This window comes from Pholcus phalangioides, unplaced genomic scaffold (assembly GCF_987345545.1).
Source record: "Pholcus phalangioides strain wild (caught in Gottingen) unplaced genomic scaffold, Ppha-v1.0 ptg000005l_1, whole genome shotgun sequence".
Lineage (NCBI taxonomy): Eukaryota > Metazoa > Arthropoda > Arachnida > Araneae > Pholcidae > Pholcus > Pholcus phalangioides.
The window spans coordinates 4,254,684-4,274,825 of record NW_028301598.1 but is presented as its reverse complement, the minus strand read 5'-3'; the positions used below and the strand labels follow the sequence as shown (position 1 = coordinate 4,274,825).

The 20,142-nt window shown below is 36.7% G+C and overlaps 1 protein-coding gene across 3 annotated transcripts in view; it reads right to left on the bottom strand.

Moving 5' to 3' along the window:
- hdm (meiosis specific with OB domains hold'em) overlaps positions 1-17,997 on the bottom strand; it is a 30,328-nt gene extending 12,331 nt beyond the window's left edge. Inside the window, exons 1-7 of one of the 3 annotated variants that reach the window (XM_089232155.1) lie at positions 17,960-17,997; positions 17,484-17,805; positions 11,938-12,066; positions 11,724-11,799; positions 10,548-10,740; positions 10,310-10,410; positions 9,253-9,305 (exon numbers count right to left, since the gene is read on the bottom strand). In XM_089232155.1, coding sequence (XP_089088281.1) covers positions 9,253-9,305; positions 10,310-10,410; positions 10,548-10,740; positions 11,724-11,799; positions 11,938-12,066; positions 17,484-17,643 — 712 coding nt within the window. In that variant the 5' untranslated portion in view covers positions 17,644-17,805; positions 17,960-17,997. Of the gene's footprint in view, positions 1-9,252; positions 9,306-10,309; positions 10,411-10,547; positions 10,741-11,723; positions 11,800-11,937; positions 12,067-17,483; positions 17,809-17,929 lie in introns of those variants that run through there. The other 2 variants (XM_089232154.1, XM_089232156.1) reach the window with 2 other exon arrangements.
- Positions 17,998-20,142: the final 2,145 nt, after the last annotated feature.

The window sequence follows — 20,142 nt, the reverse complement described above, 5'->3', positions numbered from 1 at the left end:
TTATCAATTAGGTCATTGCAAAGATGGCCTACTACACATTATCGGTGGGGGGGGGGGGAAAGGGAGATAGCCTACAAGTTGGCTACAAGACTCATTCATTCATAAGAAAAATATCACTCACAAATTGAAAAGAATTTCTTCAATTTTAAAAGTAAAAATTAATCTTCAATTACCTAAGGAAGCAGGTTGGCCACCCCTTTATAAATAGTGAAATGCATGCACAATATCGGTATGTAAGTGCCGCAAAATGTATCTATTTAAAATTCAATAAATCATAAATAGTCAGTCCTCGGTATAACGTCACTCGGGGACCAAATAAAAATGACCGGAATCTGCGATAACTTGATAACGAGTAATCCCATTTCACTAATTTTGTTGGCAAGGACTATAAAAGAGATGTTATAGGCATCCCCTATCCTGCATCAGGGCCTCAGGCTGGGGCCTTTGGTGGATATAGTGAATTTTTCGTGTGAAAAACAAAAAATGATAGGGGGGGGGAATCGTCCCCCCGCACTGGAGCCCTGTTAGTCCAATACCTTCTAAAGCAGCTTGCTCTAGAAGGTGTTGGTTAGTCCCACCGTTGAGCGGGGGGGGGGCATGTTTATAGTGCAATGTATGTCTGATGATAATAGTTATGACTTTACAACGAGATCTTTGGACGAGAGATCTTTTCAAGCCTCTCTCTCGGTCATCCGTTTATAAGATTTCAAATTGAAAATTAATTCAACAAAGAAAAAATTATACATTGATAGGTTTCCTTTCCATGTTTAGCGAGAAAATTCTTTTTCTAGGAACACAGGACCATAGCGTGCCTTTTCGGGGCCCTCAGGGCACACTTTTTCTGGGGGCCCTTGGAAAGGATTATTATTATGCAAAATAAATGTACATTATTTTGTGGCGCCCAATTAGGCATGTGGCCCTGGTGCAATGCCCCGGTTGCCCCAGCCTAGTTAGGGGGCCTATATGACCATATAGTAGTTATTCCAGACAACCAGCTTTCGCGGGTAGATAGGACAAGGCAAATCGCTTTGGGACAAGATCAAAGAAAAGCGTTGGGTCGCAATAGGCAGGATTGAGGACAACAAAGCACGTACTTCTGACACGGGCATCAGAAAAGAGCAATCACTAATTTATTTTTTCTTAGCTGACGATTGTTTACTGTCTCTGTAGATCGGCTGGCGACAGAAGTAGAAAATGCCATCAGTGAATCCTCTTGAATGCACTTCTGTACTATGCCTGTGACAGATACCCATTATGAGTTAGAAAAAAAAAGGAGAAAACTGTTCAACAGAATACACCCCAACCCCCCCTCACTTGTTAACTTGGGAACTGGTTGACGGGTCTATATCGCTTCCTGTACAATCTCCTTCCTCATTGTTTGTACACCCTTCTGGAGGTAGCAATGTATTATACGATAGCAATAATGAGATGGATGTTGTAGTTTTCTTGTCAGCGGCGCTTTGACTATTTTTGTTCCACTGTAGAAATTTAGTAGCCTTTCTAGAATACAACTGCCCTGAAGCGAGGCGGAGCATACACAAACACACACATATATATAGGCGAATTCCGAACAAAGACGCACACGAATGGGCAGCCAGATGTATTGGAAATTTTTCCCTGAGGAAGCGTGAGGACTTTCCCGAAATTTTCAGTCATGGATACCGCCATCTAACTGAATCATGTGTTTATAGGTGTTTAAGTAACACACATCTCTGTGTCCCTCCTTCAGGAAGCTAGCACAGTGTTACATTTTTATGTTGTCCAGATGTACTAACCATGAGAAAAAAACGAAGATAAGACATCCGAAATGTTCACAAAAGATGAATTCGGCTGGTCAAATCACCATTTGACCAGCCGAACTATAGTAGTTACAAAAGGTAATTGCCGACAAATGGTTGCGCACGAAGACGTGAGAAATTTTTCTGTACAGAGTTGACAATACCGAAAACAGGATTGTCATATTAACTACAGCATATAAGAAGAGGAAGAAACATCCAGTTGTTTTTGAATACAAGTGTCATCGTTGAGTGTTCATGTTACAAATTTTCAAGTCAACGCTGATCGATCGTTGCATCCTTACTCATCCTTCATGATGAAGGAATCATCATCAAAGCCCAATTTGTAGCAGAGCAACAATAATCTTGGTAAGTACAACCTCATTAGCAGTTTCGCTAATTTTTTGGGAATTTTGCGATTGCATAAAATGTTTATACAGATATTCTTGAGGCCAAAAGCTTTTACGACAAACATTGTTTGGAACAAGAACCGACCATGAAATTATTGATCAGACAACACAAGAGATTTTGGTAATAATATTCGGTGATAGTGATTAGAAGAATGGGAACAGAGATTGTTATTGAAGTTATGATCAGTTAGATCAGAGTATCCTATAATGGGCAATATCGCCCCTTGGGGGCATGGAAAGGTCCAGGGGGGGGGGGAGATTGAGAAAAAAACAAATTCTGAAGAGGAGGACGATGAAACAAAAGTTTGGAGAAACAAAAAGATTCAAACAAATTTGAATAATCCAACTGCGAGTTGGATTATTCAAATTTGTTTTGCTTAAACAGTGGTCTCTAATAACAAGGAACAAAATAAGTCGAAAATAATTTGTGTAAAAAAAACATCTTATGACACCCAAATTTTTTGGTTTTTCTGCAAGTCAGGACCTTTGACTTGAAGTGCCCCTAGAAAAAAGTGGACAATTATAACCCTGCATAAATAGGGTCAGAGATGTTTAGTTTATTAGCGAATAGAGTAAATACTGTGCTGTTTAAATTAAATGGGCCACTTCATGCAGAAATTAGGACCGGTTCAGAAACTATATAATTGTATAACTAGGTTCTTGTGTGTATTTTTTGCGTAAATTTAAATGTGAGTATTTGACATGAACAACATGAGGATACAAGAAATATTTATTTTAAATCAACGAAATGTATAAATATGCGTTTCATTCGAACTGTTTGCTATTGCTGCTATGTTTGGTTATTCCTGGTGATTTAAACCGTGGTTTTTAATAGGCCGTAGTCAGCATTACATGATTGAAAATTTTTATATCGTTAGATTATTAAGTTATTTTTGTTAAAATTAATTTTTAGGATAAAATATGAATGGCATATCTATCACGTGGGTGTTTATGGTCAAAACTGATACCAATTGATTTATTGAAAATGATTGCAAATAAGATAATGCTTGACCAAAAATAATTACCGGTCCTGCAGGTCCTTCAACGTTGAAATTTTTTACATACATCAGTAGTATATGAGCAAAAAAACACTATACGTTGAATATAAGTGTTATACAAATACTAAAATTTCGGTTAATAAGCACTCTCTCAGACGTATATTATATGTAAACAAAGATTTTCCCCCTTCTGATTTATGAATTTAAAAAAAAAGTATTTATACTTTTACTGATATCAGTATGACTTCAGTATTATACTAATACTGAAGTGTTTGTTGTTAAGAAAAATAAGCGAGCTGCTATGCCAATGGATTTTTAAACGTTTGCTATCTGCGGCGCACCTTAATATTAATAGCAACTGATCACCTATGTTGGCCAAATAAAATCGAAACCAATGTTTTTATACCCTCTATGGTTGTTCTCCATAAAACGTATTGAAAATTATTTTTTTTCCAGAAACCGATGTAAATTGGCACTGTTAGCATATTTTTAACTGAAACAATACATCATCACAGCAATTTAATTAATTATACTGGATTTAACTAGCTAAAATAATTAATTAAGGGTAAAATATAGTCTGCCTTAATTTTAATGTTATCTATAAACAGATAGAATTTTGCTCAGCAAAGTTGAATAGTTTCGTCCTTGAATTTTATTTCCATTTCCCTCAATTTGGTGCTATAATATAAATCTCTGAGCACGTAAAATTCGGACAGCTCTCAAATATGACACCAACAACGAATCGGCTTTTTCTAGATAGATAAAAATTATTGTACTTATATAGCTGTACCTTGTACTGAAATGACACTAAAGGATGTACTTTCTGAAATACCAAAAAACCTGTTTGTGTTTTTTGACCATTTACCATGTCTATTCAAAAATCAACGGGACTATATAGGGTTAATGCGCAAAAAAGTTGCTCTTCCTTCATATTTTTTGGATTGATTTCATAATGAGATTATCACCATATCAGATATTATCTACACCGAACTTTTGTCATTAATTACGCAATAATAATTTTCTCATTATTAATACGTGAAAGAGCTCAGTATGGTGTTGCATTTTTCCTCTCTTTAAACACTACTCACTCAGACATTTTAATATTTTTGTTTTGTTTGTTTATATTGAATTTTTTGCAAATCAAATACGGTACTCCTGTACTATATTGAAATGCACATTATTGAACACAAATGAAACGAAATTAAGTATTTCTGCTCGAAGAAATACTGACCAACAAAAAACCAGTGATTTTGTCCTCTTCCCCCCACCCCCACCTCTAAAGAGAAAAAGAAATGAACATGAAGTAAAATCATTTGTCAAACATTTTATAGGATAGCGGCTCTGGCTGCATAAGCCTATATGACCATGCTTTTTGAATTTTTCATCGAGTATAAATTTCAATACTGTTTTAAAACATTGAATGATTCCTGTTTTGATGTCATTTGAATATAGCCGATCTTGACAAATCAAAAACTATGTAGGAAACAGCCAGATATTCCTGAAGAGCCAAGCATGGTTTTTGCTGAAGAAAAACGGTCCGAAATTATGTTTTTTAGATTTTTTCAGGACTTACGGAGACCCCCCCCCCCTCCCATGTTGAAAGCCCCACTGTTTTCGTCATCCTATGATTCCACTCTAGCAATCACATGCACAGAATGTTTGGTGCCGATACCGATTTTCTAGTCGCCATGGTGACCTGGAGCCCGAGATTTGTCAAGCCCTGGTATATAGGGACAGGGTTCGTACCCTCCTTGAAAATCCTTGGAGAAAAAGTTCATTTTCAAGTCTTTAAAAGTCCTTGAAAAAAATTATAATCATTTTCAAAGTGTTCCTGCGGATGCGACCACGGAATGGAGGTGGCTTCAACAATATCTGTTGCAAGTTCCGAAATGAACTGACTGCTAACGGAGGTTGATTGTTGACCGTAGATGCACGTAAAAACTGTTCTTTAAAACAGAACTGATTTTTTTCAGAAGAGCTGAACTCGATGCTTTATTGACTTTTTTCTTGAATATAGAAATCGAACAACACAGACGAATTTTTTGTTTAAGTTTATAAATAACGCATTTTTGTATTTCAAATCTTGAAAGGAACATCATAAGAGTGCTTGAGGTTTATGAAACAGCAATGTTATGCCAATCTTAGTGCTGTATTTCGAGTAATTTTTTTTTGTAATATAATTTTTTCTTGATTTCAATTTCATGAAATATGGTTTTGAATTACAATAATTTTTAGTTTTCTTAGGGAAATTTTTGCGGAAGAGTAAGGTAGAGATAACGTTTCAGTTATACGATTTTCGCATTTATACGACGCTTTGACCCGACTGTTCGGCGACGTGCTTAAAAACCTCGCTTATACGACAATAGTAAAAATGAGTAACCACCAACGTTCAGATGATGGAATGAGGTGGCGAATTGTGGGGAGGCTAGAAGCAGGCCAATCTCAAGTCCAGATTTGTAGAGAGTTCAATTTAATGCCCAGCATCGTGTGTAACTTACGGAAACAGTTCCAGGATACCGGATTAAACGAGAGAAAGCCTGGGCAAGGTCGTCCAAGAGTCACGACGGCCAGAGAAGATCGCCATTTGTCGATTATAGCGAGGCGTAACAGGAGTGCTACAGCTTCTCCGTGACTTGTATGCAGCCACAGGAACCCATGTATCAAGGGTGACTGTTTCCAAAAGACTTCATGAGAGAGGGTTGTTTGCAAGAAGACCTGCTGTTTGCGTCCCTCTCACTTCTACGGACAGGAGAATCCATTTATCATGGTGCAGAGAGCATAGAGATTGGAGTATGGATCAATGGGTGACCGTTCTCTGTGATGAGTCCTGGTTTAGACTAAGCACCGATTCTCGCCGTACGTTCATATGGAGAGAACCAAGAGCCCGCTACCTACCCTCCAATGTCTGCGAAATCGACCATTATGGCGGAGGAGGTTTAATGGTCTGGGCAGGCATCACGCTGGATGGCCGCACACCTCTCCATGTCTTTGAAAGAGGCACTGTGACTGGTGTGAGGTATAGGGATGAGGTCTTGGAGCCCTATGTTCGCCTTTTCAAGGGTGCAGTTGGCCCTGAGTTCATTTTAATGGACCATAACGTGAGGCCACATAGAGCTCTTCTGCTCAACGATTTTCTAGAGAGTGAGGATATTTGCCGGATGGATTGGCCAGCCAGATCTCCAGACCTTAACCCTATAGAGCATGTCTGGGAAGCTCTGGGGAGGGCAATTGCAACTCGCAACCCCCTCCCCCCTCCGGGAACCATCCAGGGAATGAAAACAGCGTTGCCAAACAAGTGGGACCAATTGCCACAGGAAATGATAAACTGCCTTATTTCAAGTATGAAATCACGCTGCGAGACCTTGTATATCTGTAAGAGGGGACCATACCCCCTATAAACCCATCTATTAACCCATTTTTTGTTTATTCTGCAACCGCTGTTTCATACCTTCCGACTTCAATGAGTGTTACGCACGATCATGCGTGTGTATTATACAATTATTGAATGGTTATTTGTTTTGTATTGCATTAATGTATGTACATATCAAATTTCATTAAAATAGGTACTAGAACTATTAAAATAGTTCTAGAGATAATCGACCTGTAACGTTACCAATTGGGCCCCCGTGTCTTTATTCTAGTCATTGTTTTATCTTTGTTTCCGGCATCGACCGGTAGGATCGTGTGTCCGCCGATCGGCCGCCAATTTGTTATGTTTGGTTGCCAGATTCAATATTATAATGTTTACAATATTTTCTTTTCTCATGAAATTATGTAAATCAGATACAAGCTAATACCTCACCTTCAATGTTGTGATTGGTTCTTCCATGAGGCATTATGGGAATGCTGCTATATAAAAGCCAGCTAGAGATGTGCTGATTTACGACTTCCTTGCTTACGACCGAATCAACGATTTAATCAGTAAGGCGTCACGCCCTGTCATGGTGTGAGCTAGATCGTCTCATAAATACAATGAAGTTACAATAGTAGAAGTGTGCCTTGGCACTTAACCCCGTCGCATCGCACGTAAGGTTTCAACGTCGTCGTGATCCAGTGATCGGTTAGTGGCCAGACCGGTCACCCGTGGACCTTCATCTCCAGTTCCATGTGTAGTGGCTGAGCTTTCATCTCAACGTGTGTGTTTACACCAAAACCGTCTGAAGCTGGTGCCGACGAGTCCTTGGGGCAGACACCTGGGAGTATCTACTGGACGATGTGATAACACGTGAAACCTGGACACGGCGGTGAGATCAATTCATATTACTGTTTCATTGTGACAATGAGAGAAAAGCCTAACTGTGATGAAGCGTTAATTAATAGTTTAACATATAAAAGGCCTAATTGTGATAACGTTGATTAATGGTTTAACAATATAATTGAATAAATGCTATAGTTCTATCTGAACTTTGTCTATTTCATTGTTGTCATCCACTCAATGGTTACTGGGGGGGGAAAATATTAAAGAAGCAGGAGGTAACGACAACGATAACGTTACAGACCAAGTCTGCAAATTCTCTTAATTTCTTACACCAGTGTAATTAAAGAAAATAACGTCCCTACTAAAAAGTCAAGAAAACAAACTGAAGAGCCAAAAAAACTGGTACAGGCATGCGTATGCAAATAAAGAGATATGGAACCAATCAGAGTACGGCGCTGCGGTCGGCAACACCTATATAACACAACAAGTGTCTGGCATAGTTGTTAGATTGGCTACTGCTGCTATAATGGCAGGTTATCGGGATTTAAGTGAGTTTGAACGTGGTAGCATCTCTGAGGTAGCGATGAAATTTGGATTTTCCCGTACGACCATTTCACGAGTGTACCGTGACTATCGGGAATCCGGTAAAAAATTAAATCTACGACATCGCTGCAGCCGGAAAAAGATCATGCAAGAACGGGACCAACGACGACTGACGAGAATCATTAAACGCGACAAACGTGCAACTCTTCCACAAATTGCTGCAGATTTCAATGCTGGGCCATCAACAAGTGTCAGCGTGCGAACCATTCAACGAAACATCATCGATATGGGCTTTCGGAGCCGAAGGCCCACTCGTGTACCCTTGATGAGTGCACGACACAAAGCTTTACGCCTCGCCTGGGCCAGAGAACACAGACATTGAACTGTTGAGGACTGGAAACACGTTGCCTGGTCTGACGAGTCTCGGTTCCAATTGCTTCGAGCTGATGCAAGTGTACGGGTATGGAGACGACCTCATGAATCCATGGACCCTACATGTCAACATGGGAATGTTCAAGCTGGTGGAGGGTCTGTGATGGTATGGGGAGTGTGCAGTTGCCGTGATATGGGACCCCTGATACACCTAGATACGACTCTGACAGGTGACAAGTACGTAAGCATCCTGTCTAATCACCTGCACCCATTCATGTCCATTGTGCTTTCCGACGGACTTGGACAATTTCAGCAGGACAATGCGACACCCCACAAGCCCATAATTGCTACAAAGTGGCTCTAGGAACACTCTTCTGACATGAACATTATTGAACATATCTGGGATGCCTTGCAACGTGCTGTTCAGAAGAGATCTCCCCCCCCCCCTTACTCCTACAGATTTATGGACAGCCCTGCAGGATTCATGGTGTCAATTACCTCCAGCACTACTTCAGACATTAGTCGAGTCCATGCCACGTCATGTTGCGGCACTTCTGCGGGCTCGCGGGGGCCTTACACGATATTAGGCAGGTTTACCAGTTTTTTTGGCTCTTCAGTGTAATAGCTTTTTATGGTGCTATTTAAGTTCGTAAATAGAATGTTTATAATGCATAAATATTTGAATGCTTGCTGCTCAGTTCATCATCAGAGCTTTCTGATTAGTTTTGAGTAATTTTGTTTCCACTCCCCAACTTCGATTTTACTTTTTCCCTGCTCTTCATGTTTTTTCTTCTTCTGTGGTTTCATAAAAGAAAAATCAAGTAGGTTTCACTGCATCATATTGTGAATCGATGTTGAAAGAATAAAATGAATTTGCATAAAAGGTGAATTTCAAACGGCAATGTCGAAACTTTAAGAATTTTAATATTTTCAAAACAGAATATATTTATACTCACTGGATTTTGGAGCACAATATTTCTGAAGGAAAAGTGCAGTTGATTCATCCCATCTACAATATAATTATATACTTTTGTAGTAGTAATAAGTTAGTGTTTACACAAAACTTATATAGTGGCTTATTCCTATCAAGATTGTTACTCAAGTATGAAAATGCAATTCAATAACAACATTCACTCTATTTTCTTCAAAAAAAAAAAAATTTATACTTATATCACTCTATTTCACTCTATGCAGTTAACAATATTTGCCATATAATAAATAATTTTCTGTCTTTCAGTCAGAAATAATTGTCAAAGTGTGGTCTAGTATGCCTAAGAGGCAGGAACTGACCAGTGATGGCTTCTCAGCATATATCTGGGAACTTTTTTTCGGATGAGCATATATTGTTAGGTGAAATTAGTTCTTCTGCTTTAATGGTTCATAATCTTATATGTTCCATTGGACCCTTTGTAACAACAAAATGAAAACCACAGATCCTTTTAGAAAACAATGATCCATATGTGCCAGACACAAAAACCTGGGGGCTAAAGCTATTCCAGCCCCTCTAAATGAATTTTGTGAGGATGCAGAACCCCCCAATAATTAATAAATATATAATGTGACATGTGTCCCTTCCCATACATATGGAAACTTTCAGACCAAAAAAAAAAAAAATGTTTCATGCATTTTGTTGGTTCCTTTATATATGTCTCTTTAGTTTCTTCAAACCTATGGTTTTCTACTAAAAATAGAGCGACCACACAACCCAAATTTTATGGGACATACTTAATTTTTCCCATGTTATTTATTTAGCTATCTTGCCCTACTTTTGTATAAAATCTAAATTGCATCAAGTTTTCTAAAAAGCTAACTTTGATATTTTTAAATCTTGATTTTATTATTTTGATGTGAATTGTCCATCAATAAAAATGTCCTGTTTTCTAGAAATATGGCCACATAGTAAAAATGTTTATATGTACAAGTATCAGAACATAATTTTCACAAGATCTAATCTTGTTTGTTAAATAAATCATGTCAATTTGCAGTCTGGTAAAACATTAATGAAATCCTTACATCAAAACTGGAAATGATGGATAAGTTTCATCAAATACTATGAGTTCAAGTTTTTTTAATGCTCGACCTTCCTTTGACTTCAAGTTTTGCAGTGATCCAATCTAATAAAATACATACAACTGAAATTACTTGTATGAAAATATAAATGTTTGTGGATGATTCAATCAACTTGAAGATAAAACCAAAAGAATTAGAATTTTTTTCAAAATAATCAAATGGTTGATTTTGCAAGTTTTACCTTCTTAATAGCGATAAGCAAATTGACGGTCATGCCTTCAAAACTTCGACCATCATAGACAACTTCAGCAAGTGCTATGTGATCAACTAATCCATGCACTGGGACATGAAGAAAATATGAGTATGAGGAAGCCTCTTCTTCTGAACAAACTGCTATCTCACTGCTCTTTGGACTGACATTCAATTCATGAGAGCTTGGAAAAAAAATTTGTTTCTCAACATTCATTTTATTTTTATTGATTGATTTCATACGCATCTGTGCATAAATATGACTGGAAACTGGTTATTTTATCATTTTCACAAAGCACAAAGTTGTCATCTATAAAATATATTAAAAGAAATAATAATTTCAAATAAAAAAATTCTAAACAATTATTTTGTGTGGTTTTCTTTTTTCTTTCTTTCTTCAAAACATCCCCATTCTAAAATAGTCTTGAAAGAATAAGAAGAGAGAAAAATATCAATGGAGATGAGAAAAAAATAAAACATTTGAAGCTTTTTCTTTCCTTTAATGATTAAAAATTTTGTTTATCCTTCGCATTTTTGAGATGAGGGTTAAGGAACTTATTGAGCAACATAAAGTTGAAAGGGAAATATACTTTTGAAAATTTTGTTTGGAATTTCCTTTGATCCAAGGTTAAACAACTCATTTCAATACACCAACATATTTTATCAAGATGAATCCCTCAATAACAATATTTTTGAAGAAATTTTAAAACCACGATGACAATACTTTTTTGTCTCATTAAGAGAATCACCTTTAATAAATTTTTAAACATAAAGTTTTTGTTCTTCTGAGGACATAAATTCACATTTTACACCATATGCCCCCCCCCCCCCAGAATTTCATTATCTGATGAGAATGGTATAAGAAATGGCACAGCTGGACTGGGATATAAATCAAAAAGTTTGCATAAGTAGTTGGATAATTTAGAAAGGAAAAAAAACTGTTTTACAAAAGCAATTAACTCGAATATTCATTCAGCGTTTCAATTTGTTGTACAACTATATGTTCAAATGAAAACCTTTGCCCAAAAGAGGTTCTGTTTCAAATTGATCACTACATAGAAACACTTTCTTAGAGACCAGATATATACACCATATAAACACAGTGTTATTAAAATATTATACGTTAAAAAAGCTAGAAAAATATTACTGAAATTATATAACCACACACCTAGAAGAAAAGGGCTTGTACTTCCCATCAGATGAATCAGTTTGCCTTGTGATAATCTGAGGATTTTTGATCTTGACTGGCAAAGGTAAGAAGAAAAAATTTGTCAAATAACTTTTGAACAATTTCACAAAGTAACTTTGTTATGTTATTAAAATACTACTGCTTAAACATTATAAAGGAAACAAAAATTATCAAAGCGCTATACTGAACTCACCAACATCTCCAATCGAGAAACTCATAGCAACATTTTTTATCTGAGTATCATCACCCCAGCATGCTGCATTAATGGAGTCACTGGGAGAATCTCGAATTGTGAAGTTGAGCACATATCTGTCTCCACTACCTGAAATGAAAAATGTGATTAGATTATTCAGATTAAAAATTTGAATGACTGAAAAATTTTGAAAATATTAGTTTTATATATAAATCTGAATAATTTCAAAAATTGCTACTTGACATAAAAATTAACAAGATTGAAAGAATCCCCATTTAAGTAGAATCAGTTGAGTAACTCTTTTTGTGAAAAGTGTTTAATTCCCCTCATCATGAAGCTAGAAGATATTCAAGAAAAAGTGTATAGCAAGTTGAAATTAAGAGGAAAGAAAAACAGGCAGACCAACCATCCCCTTCATTCATCCATGAATAAAAAAAAAAAAATGAAAAAAACATAAAAAAAATGTGCCTCAACTCAAAATCAATGTTTTAAGACTCTTAAGCCCCATTCATGGGAAATATAAATAGCTGGTTTAAAACCTGCTTCAAGAATTTTCACCAATGACTGCTCCCGATTTCTTTCCTTACAAAGGAAAATAGTCATCAAGCAGGTGCTAGCACTCCCAATGCTACCACAATATTTGCACATGTGAACGGGGCTTTGGAAGTGTTATTGCTTACTAAAGAACAAACCTTCATTTTCTGATATAGAAATAGTGGGTTTCGTATACCACATTTTATTGTAGTATATAATACGCTCTGGTTCAGGCGTCTATGTAAATAAATATGATTATAAGTTATTCTCATTGGCTCTGGTGTATACTTAAATAGTGATATGTCTAGGAGGCCAAGCAAAGCACCTTATACACATTAAAATACAATAATTCAATAACAACTTTTATGTTAACTTTAACAATCTTCTGTTATATTCTTTCTGAAAGAAGTGTACTGTAACCATTTTGTTTTGTGTCATAATTGTGTTGCCACCCTGGTAATGTACTGTGAAAAAAAATCAAATAAAGCAGGATTTTCAGTTTGAACACTGTTCTGAATGAATACTTGAAAAACTATGTTTACAAATAAATCAAAATGCAAACACATACAAATAATATAAAGAAAACTACAATTACAACACAACAGCTCACAAGAACAGCAAGTAGAATTCACCAAAACTTTCGACAATACAATAGATTGCAAGCACCATATTATAAACAGTAATGAGGAAAGTCAACCAAGTGTAGAACAATATGCATCAAAACCAATCAAATGAAGTACTTTGCTCTCATACAACAATAACCTTTTTCATCCTACAGTGGAACCTGTATGAAACGAAATGTTGTGACGGAAATGATATTCCATCTTACCAAGGTTTTTGTTTGACCGCTTAAAGGCCAAACTATGAACAAAGTCACTTATTGTTTTGAAATTTGGATTTCGAGATCTTTTTACATGCCTATACATAGATCAACTTTGAAATTTAAAGAAAAAATTGTTTTCTTTGTTTTTCACGAATAATGTGTTCATAATGTTTCATCAATGTTTCATAAATGGAACATTGGCACTAGGGAAGAGGTGGAAGTGGAAACTGGTATCACCTATATTTTGACAAAAAAATTTTCTATTTTCTACCACAAATTCAAATTCACAACACACCATTTTTTTAACACAAAAATGTGTGCAGAAAATTCAAATTTTTTTCTAATGCTCGTGATAAAAGAAGAGAATTATCTTTGATCGACCTGTTTGTCACATAGGTAGAATTTATACAGTGTTTTTGACAAACCTCACACCATCCTTGCATTACAGACACAATATAATGGCCTAGCATGTTTTTTCAGTTGACAACGTGGACTTGGATGAATCCATTCATCCAAGGTTCACTGCCACTTCTCTTAGAATTCCAAATGCAAAATACAATCCGCTTCTCGCAACTCTGAATGTATATGAATATTCAGCATGCTATAATGGTCATATATGAGTCTATAATGCCATATAACAAATCTTTTTCCAATGGAATTCATAGCTGTGGTTTTGATCGGGTTCTTCGAAGAATTTTTTTTTATCCCATGAGGTAGTCTTTTTTTGTTTTGGTTTTTCAGATTGCTCAAAACATTCTCCCAGTTTCTTGTAATTTTCACATGAGTGTTGCATTTGTGTTTTGCTCCTGTTTTCTGACCAACATCTTTTAAAGAACAAACTTTGGGAGTTTCTATTTCATTTCTCATCAGCAAGCAATTGGCATACATCTATGTCCTCTAATTTAGAATCGGAAAGTGTTTCTAATATATCTTACAGCTTCTTCTAATGTTAGATATATTTTTGACATGATTACACATAGCTGAACATAACAAGATTATTTACGATTGTCAATCTCGGTTTGATTAGTCTGCAGTTCCCAAAAACCTGCATTTCTAAGAATGCAAGACTAAAAAAAGTACTCACCCAATGTAAACAATACACCCCAGAAAGTGTATTCCTCTGTTCCATATTACCCAGAATGTTTCGAATGATGAGAAACAAACACCCGTTGATTCAAATGAGAAAATCGAAGCAGCACACTGCACATTAGTTATCCCTAGAATCCCGCTGTCTTGAAAGGCCAATGTTCCATAAATGGAACATACATTTTTGAACGCATGTAGCTTGTTGACGTGTAACAGTACAAAGAAACTAATTGATTTACTTAAGTGGTAGAAACACAAAATAATTTTTAATTTACTTCAAAATTGAAATTTTGGCAAATTTTAATCAAAATGGGGAAAACATGCCTAAAAATGCCAAATTTCAAAATTCTGTCATAAAAGTTTATATTAACCTGAAGTTCCCAAATTTATTTAAAAAAGTACTTTGAACTGCCGCCTGGCAGTCGAGTGGTTAGGGAACTAGCTTCTCACTGTGCAGGTCCTGGATTCGAATCCCAGTTCGGGCATGGATCTCTACTAACACTAACAAATTCCCTGGACGGATCATGCTGATCCCTTGGGAATACGTGAAGATCACGGTATTTATTATTATATTTATTATAACTCTTCTATACATACAAAAAACCCCGGAAATGTTTGAATTTTTATCTGATATTTTTGCAAATAAAAAATATGCTCCATTTATGGAACATTGACATTGAAACAGTTAATAAACGTTCCCATTAAAGCTGAGCATAGGCACCAGAACTTGAAGGCTGAGTTTATATCTGCTCCCCCCCCCCCCAGTAAATTTTGTGAGGAGGAGCTAAGACTTCCTAATAATTGATGAGTACAATGCAATGCATTCTTCCCCTCTTATACACGGGTTTGAGACGCATATATACAGGACAGTTGGCATCTTTTAGCCCCCTGCAATGCCCCCTTCATATCAGCGCCTATCTGAAGCCAAGGGAAGGGCAATGGGCAAGTGTGAGTAGCTCAATGAATTCTTCAAGAATGCTTCCCACAGACATGTACCAGGATTTGTGTCTGTGCATCAAAATATGCACAATTGTGGAGGCATCTAATGATTAATTTGTAATAATCAAGTCCAATGTTTTAGCTTCTTGTGCCTATGTTACCACTTTCCTGTGACACTTGCGATAATAAAAGTTCCTATGAAATTTGCTTTCCTTTACATCAGAAGTCTTCAACCTTTCCTCTAGTCACAAGCTGCCCATATTCATCATCAAAAAAGAACACTCTTGCAGCAAGTTTGATACAAGAAATCAAAATGATTTCACAATCCTGAAATCACATCTCTACAGTTGATGTCTAATTGGAATGTTGATCAAGTGCTTGTGAGCACAAACTTGAACATGAGCATCAAACATTCTGGGTGCTTCAGGGAGCAATGGGTTGAAGATGCGTGCTTCAGATCACAGTTTCCCAAACTTTTTGTTCAATAGCCCTTTCTTCACTATTTTTTTTTTCCTCATTGCTTCCCCCCCCAACTGAAGCCAAACCATAGGATCCTATGTTATACCCGTAACGTCTATATCCCCCAGGACCATTTTAACGCCTACTTTGGGAGACACTGCTCTAGATCCACAATTTTTTCAGGATAGGTTCCATAAGGTCGAAGGAAAAGAGTCCACTTAGAGAGTGGGGAGGCATGTTAGCTTAAAGTCAGGAAGGCTGGCAGGCTTGATTCGAGATGAGGTGAGAAGAAACCCAGGCATTGCCATGCCAGTAGCTTTTTTTCTGATGAAGAAGTAATAGTTGCAATGAGTCACGATCATGGAGCACAAAGAAAATCTGTAGGAATAGTACAGATGTATTATTCTGACTGCAAAATTGTCTATCAAGCATCCTCCAGCATAAACTGGCCCTAAGAATGTTATGTTTGTTTTTGCAGCTGTATATCCTCATTTTTTTGTTTTCTTTGTTAGCTGTTCTTTCGGTTGCATCTTTTCCACTCTTGGTGACTTTTCATCATGCTTTCTAACTTTTTTCCGCCAAAGAAAAAAATCCCCAACACATCACCAAAGAGAAAACACAGCTACAGTATAATACCTTTTTTCTTTAGGGACTTTCTTTCTAGCCTGCTGGCACCTATCTTCCTAGTCACCATTTTCTTCTGTTGGAATTTTTTTCCTCTGCTGGCTATTATTACTATTATTCCTTTGGCTTCTGGGTTGCTATTTCCTATTTTGCTATTAGAACCTCACCTTTAGAATTTGCTAGTAATTATAGTGGGCTTTAGTGTGGCATTTGAATTAAATTAAAGTCCATTAGCACACACATTTTGGAGCTTTTTTTGTTCATTATATGTTGTATCATACATACTAAACCGTTCATACTGTTTTTCCAGTGTGTTACATTTAGTTAGTTTTTCTTGGAATATTTTCATTTGTTTTATAGAACTCATAGACTTTTTTTTTTTTACTAAACCCAAAGAAAGTTTTTTTTGCGCTGACCGTTGTATTATTTGAAAGAGAGGCCAACTTTTGATTAAGTTCCATATCTGATCTAGGATGTTAAATTTTTAATCTAAATTCCTTATTTAGTCTAAAAATGTTATTTTGATACAGGTTTTGTTGGTTTTATCATAATTTTTTCCCCTTTTCTACCAGCCATTGTGTTTAGTTATCCATAGAGAGATTATCCCTTCTTGGCAAGAAAAATGTCTGAAAGCACACTATTTCACTCTTGCCGACTTCTCATCAGGCTTTTGACCGTTTTTCTTGTCAGAGAAAGAAATCGCCAAAAGGGATTATACTACAGTTGTTCCTCTCAAAAAGGGATTACAATGAACCCTTGATATAACGATACTCTGCAGATCAAGATAAAATATTGTTGCAGAGGGATTATCATTATACCGAGAGGCAGCAATCTAACAGTAGAGTATGGGCATTTCCAAATGAGACTTGAAAAAATATCGTTGTAGAGGGATTAATTGTTCTACCGAGTATCGTTGTAGCAAGGATTCACTGTATTTACATCTACAAAAAGGGATATCTTTTGCTGTTCCCATTCCATGTCATTTTACACACCAAATTATAGAGATGGAAATATGAAGCAAAACATTGAATAGGAATAAAAAAGAAACATTAACTGAATAGAGCGAATGAACTCAACTTACTCTTAGTTGCGACAAATCTAGGATCACACTTTGCTATCACAACACCATAGACAATGGAGTACATAGGAGCTTTGTGTAGTTGATTAATGGTCACCCTTTGATGGTTTTCCTTGTCCACATCGAATTCTGAATCGTACCCGCCATAGGAAGGACCAGCCATGTTCCCAACAATCTCCCACGGAGATAATTCGCTAATGAAAAGTTCGGGATGTTTGAAGCGAGCCGCACATAAACACGTCCACCTCGAAGGATTGGGCAAAGAGTAATGAGCATCTGTATGATCATCTTGGAAAGTCGTCTGCGAATCTATTCAATTTGTCGTCTGCTGGAAAAAAAAAAAAATTCAATTAAAAAAAAGTTTGAAAAAAAGAGAACAAGACATATCGAATAAATGTGAAATAGAAGAAATTTTTTTAAAAAAATTTCAAAATACTAAATGAGAATACTTTTAGATTGCAATTATTTGTTTACATTACCGCGTTTTTGATGTTTTGATTCTAGTATGTATAGAGTTGCCAGATCCTTAAAAAATTTCCAGCCAAAATCATCCTCAAAAGTAGCCAAAGTATTTCTACTAATGCCGCCATCTAGGAAACAACTTACGAACTAAAATGTAATATGACATGAATGTCGCTCTCCACTTGTTAATACAAGATATACAGAAGACTGGATGTTGTGAAGAATCTTCACAACATCCAGTCTTCTGTATATCTTGTATAAAATGTAATAATAATTCAGGCTTCAAGAAACAGTGGTTTATAGTTTTTGTTATAAGTACCCCCCTCCAACTTCCTTCATCCAGATTCATGGCCCCTCACAAAGGTGGGGCTGACAGGGCCCTAGCCCCAGGGCCACAGAAGGATTCTCATAATTTGCCAAAGTCCAAACTATAAACTCATCATGGGGGGGTCCCATGAAATTCTGGTCTGAGGACCCGCAAAAGATCCCATCTTTGGGATTCTGCTCCAGGATGTAGGGACGACATCCAGGATCAGGGCCATAACTAGGATTTTTACCGCCCGGGGCGAACATTATTTTGCCGCCTCTATAATTTTAAAATTCGATAATTTTATAACTGTGTTCTTTGCCTCCACCTAAAATTGGACCCTTTTTAAATTTTTTCGCTTGGAGCAGTTTCCTCCCACCCCCCCCCCCCCCCCTCTAGTTCCGACCTGGTCCATGATGGTGCTGTCTTAGCGCATGGGCCCATCTGGGCACGTCCCGGGACGTCAAAAGAAGATTGGCCTGACAAAAATATCTGGTTGGAATTTTCGAGTGATCATCGTTAATTTTCTTGGCAGGGCATCAGAAAAATTACTTAGCTGATCCAGAGGCGTACGCCCAAGTAGTCGCCTGACGTCAAATATAACGTGAAAATTTGGTCATTTTCTCTGAATGACGTCAGTCAAAAAAAAATCACGTCATTTCAAAGTCATTTAATGACCACGAACAGTAAAGGTCAGGAAATAACGTGATTCTTGATGACCTTAATGAACTATCAGGTCATTTCATGACCTTATTAGCCATGAAGGTCATTAAATGACGTGATTTTTTATGACGTAAATGATTTTGCGTCATAAAAATCACGACTTTCTTTCCAACTGAAAAATTCTGTTCCGGATGAAAATATCAAAATTATCCAAAATGTTTGTCAATGAACCTTCAGAGGGTGTTTCAAAATTACCCTAGGCGTATTCGTTACTGGTTGTCACAAGATAAATGAAGTACTTTTAATTGCGATTTTGTTTTGAATGAAAATGCAAAATTTTTCAATGAGTAATTGTTCATATAAATTTATCAACACGTTGTATAAATTATAATTGCATCCATATCATGTTTTTTACGGAAGATCAGAGGATCTGTCAACAATTGAAAAAGATGCAACGAATTCTTTGACGTGTACGTTGAACTAAAAAAATGAATTTTTTAAAATCTGTTTTTTTTCCGATAATTATAAATAACGCAAATAATTATAGTTATAATTATATTACTATATTTTTCAAGGATAAAAAAATAAAAGAAAACGAAAAAATAACTGCCATCGGCTAAACCCAGCAAGAAATTAAACGGTAATTGTAATGTAACTAATCAATACTTTTGAAGTCTTCATTAAATAACACCCGATTGTTACCGATATGATAGCGCGATCGGTAGACTAGAGGCATGGCGTGAGGTACATAGGGACAATCCTCGAATGAACTGGTTTCGAATCCGGCCTACGCCAGAAAGCCATATTTTTTTCCCCTCCCGTCTCTTCAAATAGCGCCATCTACCTTCTGGAAGTCGAACTATTTGCAATTTGTCAATTTTTGACGTTATTTTTGACGTTTGCAAAATGGACATAATGACCATTTTATCACGTAATGTTTGAGACATTTTATGACTTCCAAAAAAAACGTTTTTATTGACGTCAGGCAACAACTTGGGTTGTGATCATCGAGAAGAAATATAAGTTCTTTATTTCTCCTCTAAGGTTGTGATCTGGATCTCATGGGCGGAGATATAGGGGGTGGGGGGGTATGGGGGCGTCGAAAGTGGAGTCGACTGACGATCTAATATGTATATGCATACATGGATTGACATCATCATCGTGCCCTCCCCAGCAATAATAATGACCGTGCCTCCCCAGACTTCCAAGTCTATCTCCGCCTATGCTGGA